We start from the raw sequence: 9,399 nt of genomic DNA, 5'->3' as shown, positions 1-9,399 counted from the left end.
CCCGGCTACGGGCTGCTGGTGAGGCCAGGCCGGGTTCGAAGGGCGGCAGGTGCAGGCCGGCGACGCAGTGCGGGGCTCAGGCTTCAGGGGACCCCTGAGCCCCGCAGGAGCAGCGCCTTCTCTGGCTCCGCCACCAACCTGGCCTCCCTGACTGCGGCTCTGGCCAAGGCCGAGGGCACCACGGCGCTGGGGGCCGACAGGAGCCACAAGAACCCCGAGAACCGGAAATCCTGGGCCAGCTGAGCCGGCGCCCTCCCAGGTGGACACTGACCGCAGGAGCCGAGGGGCCGTGTCACCTCAAACGCCCTTCCTTGGAGGCGCAGGCAGTGAAGGCTTTTGCACGACGATGCAGGGCTGGTGACCTCCCTGTTTCTCCCAGAACTCTAGAAGCTTTGTTTCTTCCTCTACCCAGAGCACGAGGAGGCCTCTCTCTCCGCAGCATAGTGGAGTCGAAGGTTCTAGGAGCTTAGTGCCATCCTGGGTTGTGGAGAGCGAGGTCCCAAGCCTGGGGCTCTCTCCACCTGGGGCTGTTGTTGCTGTTTTTTCTGTTCTAGTGACCCCATTAATCTCTTAATTTAAAGAATAATCATAACTAGTGCCTTTCCTCCCCCCAGGAGCGGGGCATCTCCCTCTGCCCCCAGGGCTGGTGCCCCAGCCCACCCGCCCCAGGTGCTGGCTTGCTCCTCAGGCTCCACGTACGCTCTCGTCCCCGAATCCCCCACACCAAGTAACATGCTCCCGAAGGTGCCTCTGGCTGGCCGGCTGGGGCTTCTGGGACAAGGTCCGGTGTGCCCCAGAGAGGGCTGCTGGGCCCGCCCCTCCCACTCTTCCTTCTTCCTTTCCACGGAGTTTCTTAGAGATTTTTCTGTGGGTGTTTTAGCATCTTTATACCTAGAAAGTTTTTCTCTCTGCCGTTTATTCCCTACACAGAGTACTTGGAATATATTTATTTATATTTATTTTTTCGAAACCCGAAATAATTTGCGAGCCACAATCGTCCACCCAGGTGCAGGTACCCAGGGCCTGCCTTGCACATTGCCAGCCTCTGTGGCCCCTTGGGAGCTGCCAGCCTTCTGCCTCGGGCCGGGGTTCCCCGAGAGGCCAGAGGATGACCCTCCCTCCTTATGTTCCTTTAATGCAGATACACAAGTGGCCTTACTCTAATAAGATGACAGCAAAAACTTAGAGAATTATGTCGTGCTTCTGCAGTCAATGACAAAGTCATTCAGGGGCATCACAACCTTATTTGGTGCAATTTTGGTTTCTGGGAAGGTCCTTAGACCAGCTTAACTTCTTGGTAGTTCTATACCCTGACGCCTCAGCCTGGATCTGCAGAGGGAGTGCTCGTCCACCATCCCTGGGGCTGGGCCCTTGCAGAACCACAAACCAGGCCCAGCCTGGGCAGCCCGAAACACCCCCGAACATCGTCCACCTCCTGCCAGGACACCTCTGGTCCCGCAGCCCTGTCCTGCTGGGCTCATTGGGAGGGCGTGTGTGGAAGCACAAAGAGGACAGGAGCCTTGCAGACCAGGGGGGAGCGGGGCCTGGGGGAGGCAAAGCGGGGCCTCCAGGGCCAGGGAACCTCTGAGCGAGAGCCGGTGCTCCTGGTCCTTCCTAAAGCAGGAACCCAGGGACCTGGTGCCGAACGTCAGCTGCCTCCCTTGCCTGTCATCGCGAGCGCCTCGTGTTGGGGTTTGCACTCAGCCATCTTGGCGCATGTTTTTGGTTCTCATGTTTAGACTCTAAAAACAACATCCAGACTCTGTTTTTGAAAAATCCGTGGTTCTCTAGGGATTTGAAGCCCCTCACGAGTCGTGGCAGGCTGTCGGGAGGGGGCAGAGCCCTGACGGGCACCCATGGGGCACAGCTACCGCATACGTAGACCCACAGGGAAGGGGCCAAGGGTTAATGAGCTCCTAGTGAATGCACATGGTGATGGCCGGCCCAGCCGGCTGCTGTGGGCCAGGTGAAGCTGCCTCTCCCGCCCTTCCCGTGGTGCCCGCAGTTGGATAAACTGCAGAATGAAATGGAATTGCTCTCAGCTGGCTAGTGCTGGGCCGGGCCCCCATCTCAGCCTGGGGTCTGCTGGCCCTTGATAAGACATCAGCTGGTCGAGAGCTGCCACACTATCACTTCCTCCCCCATTTTAACGGAAGGGAAGACAGGGCCAGAAGTTCAGAAGCTCCTTAAATAGCTTTATCTCAGTGCACATTCATAGTTTTAGAACTGGAAGGGATCTTCTCACAGGGAATGAGCTAAAACCAAGGAAAGTTCAGTGATTTTTTTTCCAGGTTACAGAAATTCCAGCTTCTGACTCCCAGCCTGGGCACTTTGCGTTGTCTGTGAAGCACCAGCTGGCGACTGCCAGTCCCCCCTTGATGCACCTGGCCGCAGCCCGGCTCCGCCCCCAGACGGGGAGTTCACGCCCACACCCAGGTTTTAGTGATCTAACCCCGGCTCCCTTAAGGACAACCTGCTGCCCCTGCCCCCAGCGATGTCTGGCTGGCTTTCCCTGGCCCAGGTCCCCTGGTGGGGGCTCCGAGCGGTCAGCTCCCCCGGTGGCAACCGCCTCCAGCGTCCTGTCCCCGCCCGCATGGCACCCTTGGCCTGGGAGGTAGGTGTCCTGCTTTTCTAGTCCTGGCGGCTGGGTTTGCCCTCGGAGAGGGTGGGCCAGGGACTCGTCTCCTTCCCCAGGGCGGCGGGGGCCTGCTGGGTGCCCCGGGTCTCTGGGGACTGCTTCGTCCTTCCTGTCTGCAGCTGCATTTGGGGGAGCACCTGCTGGGCTTGTGTCCCCGAATACAGCACTCAGTTTTGTGCTCCTGTTGTGACTTTGCCAGCACAGTCGTGTTAAGAGTTTTCTGTGTCACCGTCACCTGCGGCCATTGCTGGGACCAGCGCCACCCCTTCCTCTGGGCAGAGCAGCTCTTGCTCCGAGCCCCAGGTGGCTGCCGGTGGCGGAAAGCCGGGCACCGGCTCGGTGGAGAGGGGGCGATGGGAGCGGAAGGCGGCTGGGTGTTTGTGATCCTCACTTCGCGAGTACTTGTTGGAGCCAGTGTGCCCTGTAACATGTTGGCAGCAACCTTCCAGAACCGTCTTGGGGACAAGCGGCGTTGTGCTCTCTGTCATTGTTTAATTAGGATGGGATGGACTGTGATGGGATTAGCGCCTGGAGCAGGTCTTGTTAGCTGGAGCTCTCAGGGACGCGAAGAGCCCGGGAGGTCCGCCCAGGCCAGCGCTGGTAGCTGAAGAGGTTTCGGGCCCACCTTTTCCTCCCAAACTCAGTTTCCTGTGCCTGAGCTTCTCGCACCAGTCCTGCCCCCCATCCCGCTCCCCGTGGACCTTTTCCACCATCTCCATTTCCTGGGAAGCGGTGTTTGGGGCCCGTGGCGTCCATCGGACTCGCCGGCAGCTGACCCGGGTTGGCCGGGTTGCTTGGCCGGTTGCTTGGCCGCCTTCAGCCGTGCGTGCGGGGCGGGGTCGGGGCCCGAGGCCCGCGGGGCGGAGGAGCAGTTCCTCTAGGAGGAGCGGAGCTCTCCGCTCGCCTGGGGTTTTCTTCGAATGAGCGTGTTTGGGCTGCCCTGGGAGGAGACGTTTGTCACGTTGCTGCTCTCGGCGAGCTGTTCGTGTGCTGGGAGGTCAGCACGTGGCCACCCCGGCGCCCGACCTCCAGCATCGCGGTGGGCGCAGTGCGGCTCTCCTGCTCGGGGCGTGGCGGTTTGCGCCGGGCCCTTGGGGCGGGGGGCAGGGTTTGCAGTCCCGGGCCCCCTGTCTTACTTGCTTCACAACCTGGACATCCCTTCAGGGCCGGTGTGTGGATGGCTTGCCTGGGGCGCACCCAGGACGCTGGGGCCATCACTCTGGCATGGTCCCTGTCTTCCTGGGTGGCTCAGGGAGCAATGCGCGTGCGCAGGGAGCCCGGCCTGCCCCGGTCTTTCCTTCCCCGGTCTTCCGTTTTCACTCACTTCTTGGTGCAGACTGATGTTAACTTGAACCTGGAAAAGGGGGGCCGTGCAGTAGATGGGGTCACTGCAGCCGCAGCCCTGGCAGCCTGCAACCTAGCACGTACCGGGCTGAAGGTGCGGGCCTGAGAGTCGGGACCGGAGGGGCTCGACTCCCTTGAGCATCGTTCTCGCCTCACTAACAAACAGCCCTGATGTTAGAAAGAAAGTGTGAGCTTTAAGACTCGGGGTTCAGTTCCTAGCTGGCCCCATGCTCTGGGGTTTACTGCGGCAGCAGGAGGGAATGGGCTGGGCCACTCAGAAGCTGGGGCCAGGTGAGGCTGTAGGTGCCACACGAACACCCTAGGCAGAGACTGGACGGGGACCCGCTTGGCCTCTGCCTCCCATTGTGTGTGCTCATGGTGACCACCGGCCCCATCCACGGGGTGGGCAGCGGTGTGTCTAGGGAGAGAGTGAGCTGTGAAGGGTCTGAAAGGCTTAGGTATTCAGATCTCCCGTTACTTCCTTACGTTTTCTTCTCCTGGCTTAAAGTTCCATGTATGTGAAACTGACAAGGAGTCCATGGTATTTATTTTCCTGGCTAAGATTAGCCCCCCTTACCCCAGGCCTGCTGCGGGCCTGCATCTCATGGTGCCCTCAGCTCCCAGGGCTGCCTCAGACAGGCAGTGCCTGAGACGGTGGCCACCTCTCTGTCGTGCCTTACCTTGGAGACTGGGAGTGGAGCCTGCATTTTATCCTCAAGACACTGACTTGGTTGTCCCCACACATCTCTCTCAGAAATCCATCGTGCCTTTTGCTGGGTTGCTGACACTACTTGTGTTGGGAGAGTCTTGGAACATCATCTCTGTGTGTGGAGTTCTGTAAATATGATGGGTTCACACATAAAGAAGTGACTCTGATTGGGGGGGGAGCATATTGATTAGCTACACGTGAAATGTGAGTTAAAAAAATCCAAAGACTCTAATGAATTGTAAAGACTTAATGATTTGTATTGTATAATGAACTAAACCTCTGTAATTTTGTACCATATATACCTTTCCATCATATGACCTGCTGCTTCTAAATAAAATCAGATGATTTCTTGCCTATGTCAGAGCCTGGTGGTTTTCCCCTCCCCCCTGAGGTGGGAGTGTTTGGGCTCATTCGAAACCATCCCGCAGGGCAAGGAGTGGCCTTGTTCTGACTGATCGAGGTGGGGCTTTTCAAGATGGAGCCCCGAAGAGGGAGGTCCAAGGAAGCAGCAGGCCGCCAGCACACCTCCCCAGCCCCTGCACCTCTGCGATTTGGGCTAAAGAACCAGGGAGGCCCCACTGGTTTTGTGGCCAGTCTTAGACCCCTAAGTTGAGGTGTCTCACAGGAGCCAAGAACCAATAGCAGCTTTCTGGCGGCCTTAGACCCAAGGTAATGGGAGCTTCTGGGCTAACTCAGGGACAGCTTGCCTGGAGTGGAGGGGTGGGGACAGGCCACTTCTCTGGAGTAGAGATGTCCCAGCTCTCAGGACATGGCTCTGCCACCGACCTCGATTTGCACAATTGGCCTCACGCAAGACCCTCCAGCTGGGGAGCAGGGGGCTTCTTTCCACTACTGCACGGGTGAGTCGATCCTTGAAGGTTCTGCAACAGGTTTTTAGGGGAAGGGAGGAGGATTTGGGCAGTGGCCACCGTCTGGGACATTAGCTGTTGGAGCCTGCTTATTGTTTAGGCCGACATCCTCAAGCCGTGGCACCCAGCTGTGTAGCCCAGCGAGGTCTGTGGGTTTGCAACAACACTAGGGACTGGGGCCCAGCCCCTCTGACCTGGGAGGGTGAGCAAACTTCCTCTGAGATTGCCGGCAGGGCCTACTAGTGGTCACGGGCACAGCCCAGCACCGGCAAGACACACAGATGGTGACCCTGCGTAAAGCTGTTTCCTTCCCTGCGTCAGTGAATCACTCGGCCTTCGTCTGATATAAAATGTACTTGCAAATGTAGGGCTGCAGCCACTCGGAGGGGCTTTTTGGAGGTGGCCATCAGTCAGAGCACATCTCAGCAGGACTTGTTTATATTCATAAGTGCCCAAGAGTTGTTCTCAGAGATAAGCACTGCCAAATAATGACAGAAATTTGGCTGGCAGGAGCTGCCCTGCTCTGAGGCAGGAGTCTGAATGTAGAATTGATCTAGCTCCTAGGATAAATCTTATTTTCCGAGCTGCTACTTACTCTCTTGCAACTCAATGAGGTCTCATTTGTCTGCATGAGGCTGTGGGGTCTTTCTGGTCGCTCAGATCCCAAAATGGACTCTGGTCGATTTGTCACATTTATTTCCTTCATTCACTCACCCACTCAGTCACTCAGTGAACATCTGCACACCTGTCCTGTGCCCCAGAGGCTGCAGGGGTTGAGGAAGTCGCCTCTGGGCAAGTGTGTCTGGAGGACTTAGAGACGAAGGGGGAGGGGCGGTGTTGGGGAAACAGGTGGGGAAGACTTCGGGCGGGGGGTGGGGGAGGGGGGCAGGAAGGACAGAATCAGGAGGAGCAATGCTGGCCAAACAGGAGCACGGGGAGGGGCTGGCCCTGCCTTGCCCCTTCCCTCTCATCTCCGCCCCTCCTTCCCCTGGCAGCTTAGGGTTTGGGGGCGACTGAAAACTTTGCAGTCTTCTCTAACTACGTGTAATGAAAAGAGACCGTTTATTTCGGGTTTTCTTTGAGAAGGGGAAAGTAAATCAATGTGTCTGTTGGGTGAGAGAGGGGAGCTCGTGTGCTTTGTCCTGCTCAAGAATTTGATCCCAACTATTGGATGCCTTTAAAGAAACAAATAACAAAAGCTTTGGCTTTCTTTCATTTTTATTTTGACTGCTGAAGGGGACGCCCCAGGACAGATGGCTCTTTTAAGAAAACGAGGTGCTCAGGGTCTGGCTAGGAGCGGGGAGTAAAGGTGTGTGGTGTCGCTGCTCAGCACAGTTCAAGGTGGAGAAACTGCTAGGATCCTGGGAAGATGGTGGGACGTCAGAAGGAAAGTTGGGAGGCTGGTGCCCCCAGCGAGGGGACACCACGAAACAAGTGGACTGGGATGGACTCGGGGTGTTCTTGAGAGCCAGCATTCCCTCTCACCCTGGTAGTTTGCCTCCTTAACCCTTTGCACGCACTTTCGGGTCTCTGGGTGTACTGATCCTTTTTTAAAGCACAAGGGACTGATGCTCAAAACGACGCTCCCGCCCCTCGTCAGTGTCAGGCACTTCCCAGACGGATGTTCCTTCCCAAAGAAATCCCAACCAGGCGTCGTTCAGTTATACGTTTTATTCTCTAATAGGTACAATACTAAAATAAACACAAATTAAAAAAAAGTTTTATTAAAACAAAACTGTACAAAAAAGCAGTATATACTACATTTTAATTACAGAACAGTCTACTGTCCAAAAGGCACTAATCCAGAATAGGAGATACAATGATACAGGACTCATTGGAACTATTTTAATCAATACAATAGAGCACTTGTTTCTTTGACCATTTACATCTAGAAACAAGGGCTTCTTGCTACAGTCATTACACATTGTTATAAATATGAGTCCCACAGAGGAAGGTGCAGTATCGCTCTCCCTAGGGAAGGGTCACGTCAGGAGGGACTGTGGCGGGCGGAGAGGTGGGTGGGCAGTGGGGTCGTGGAAGGGGCAACTGCCCTGGGCACGGGCTCGTCTTCCGGCCCGGCCTCTCAGGTGGTAGACTCCTGACCATTACTGGCAGCCACTCTACCCCCCTCGTGTGTGTTAGCACCAGGAAGGTGGGTTCTGAGACGGTCCAGGGAGCTGGGCTGGAGGTCTGCGTGGAGAAGCGCCAGCAGCTCAGCAGAGCTCGGGAGGCGTATTTGGTAACCTGATCTGAAAAAGGCAGCGACTACTCAAAGAGGGGCATGGAGTCCAGGGATGGCCAAGAGGCTGGCACGACAGCCGGGCAGACCCCCTGCTGCTTTCTGGGCAAACTTCTGGCCCAGAGATAAGAGGTCCTGTCCCTCAGTTCAGAGACATCCTGTGTCCCCTCCCGGTGGGCCTAGTGGAGAGTCTGGTAGAGAGAGCTGACACTTTTCTTTTGGAAGCTGATTTCTAGGAGATTTTGCTTCCCAGAGGCCCTGCCCCCCTCAGTCCCCCTCAGTCCCCCTCAGGACCACCAACGGCCCCTGGGCGGTACAAGGCCGAGCTCTGTCCACTTACCCAAGTTTGGTGGCCTGGACAGCTCTCTAAAGCCCAGATTTCATTCTCCAACCGACTCTGAACTTAGGAAGAGAGATACTGCAGCTTTCCAAACAGTGTCATACACATGTAAGACAAAGACAGGCATCTGATGTTAACAAAAATAAGTAACAAAGAAATAGGATTAAACCAAATCTCTTCTCACAGCATCCTATACTACATCCTCCTTCTGCTTAGCAGAAAATTGTACGTACACAAAAATACAAATACACAATTTTGTAGAACAGTCTGATTTTAATATATTTATATATATTTATATTTATACGAGTGGCAGGTTAGTTCATTATATAGAGCTTTTTGCACTTTTGGCTCATACGCAACAAGGCTTATAAATTCAGCTTTAGCTTTCATTCAGGTTTTATAGCTTTTGAACAATTGTTTTCACATTTAAAGCAGCATCCAATTTGCACTAGGAGTTCGTGGTGATTACAGGGAAGATGGGGCCGGGAGGTTACTGACGGGGAGGCAGAGCCAGGGGCAGATATACATTCCAGTGTGTGTGGCGACGTCCAAAGGATTGCTACGGGACAGAGCTGACCATGATGACCCCTTGAGGTAGACTGAACACCTTACAGCAGACTCGGACACAGGTGCGACACCCCTCAGGGACACATGGTATATAAGATGAGGACAGAGACCAGGAGATGCCAGAGGGAAACATGAAGACTGAGACACACGATGGCTGAGGCAGGAGGGGCGCTCTGCCACAGCCTAGTTGCGGGGCCCCCACACAGCCCCCCACAGATCACTCGAGTATTTGGTGATGCGCAAGACTTTCCGGCAGTCCCGTGGTATCTGATCAAATTACGGCAGGCAAGCTTGCTTCTCATTTTCTAACTTGCTGCACCAGGTAGTTCCCACCCTCCCGTGACAGTAGACAGGGCTGCCTGTCATCCCGCAACACAATTACTCCTCAGCACTCCAAGTTCAAGGCCAGTTAAGTGAAAAGAAACTGGGCTTCTCTTCCTGCCTCTAATCGCATTGCACTGTTGTTCCCCTAGCTCACTGCCCTCTCCTTACATTCATCTTTCAATTACAACCTGGGTAATTGATAAGCACTTGGTAGAACCTATAAAAATAGCATCTAGAGAACTGAGTGACAGTGACTGCCCGCGTCCGGGTTGGTGTCACATGCTCCAGAAGAGCCTCGCTTTCATGGTCACCACGGCAATAGTTACCCATCTGATCACTGCCATCAACCCACTTCCCCTGCTCTATCCA

At 55.5% G+C, this 9,399-nt stretch overlaps 1 protein-coding gene across 1 annotated transcript in view; it reads left to right on the top strand.

The window, feature by feature from the left end:
* KIF13B (kinesin family member 13B) overlaps positions 1-5,047 on the top strand; it is a 182,882-nt gene extending 177,835 nt beyond the window's left edge. The window contains 1 exon segment of the mRNA XM_023519655.1: positions 5-5,047. Coding sequence (XP_023375423.1) covers positions 5-243 — 239 coding nt within the window. The 3' untranslated portion in view covers positions 244-5,047.
* The last annotated feature ends 4,352 nt before the right edge of the window (positions 5,048-9,399 follow it).

This window comes from Pteropus vampyrus, unplaced genomic scaffold, assembly GCF_000151845.1.
Source record: "Pteropus vampyrus isolate Shadow unplaced genomic scaffold, Pvam_2.0 Scaffold229, whole genome shotgun sequence".
Lineage (NCBI taxonomy): Eukaryota > Metazoa > Chordata > Mammalia > Chiroptera > Pteropodidae > Pteropus > Pteropus vampyrus.
The sequence above is the reverse complement of the archived record's forward strand: the minus strand, read 5'-3'. Positions and strand labels throughout refer to the sequence as shown.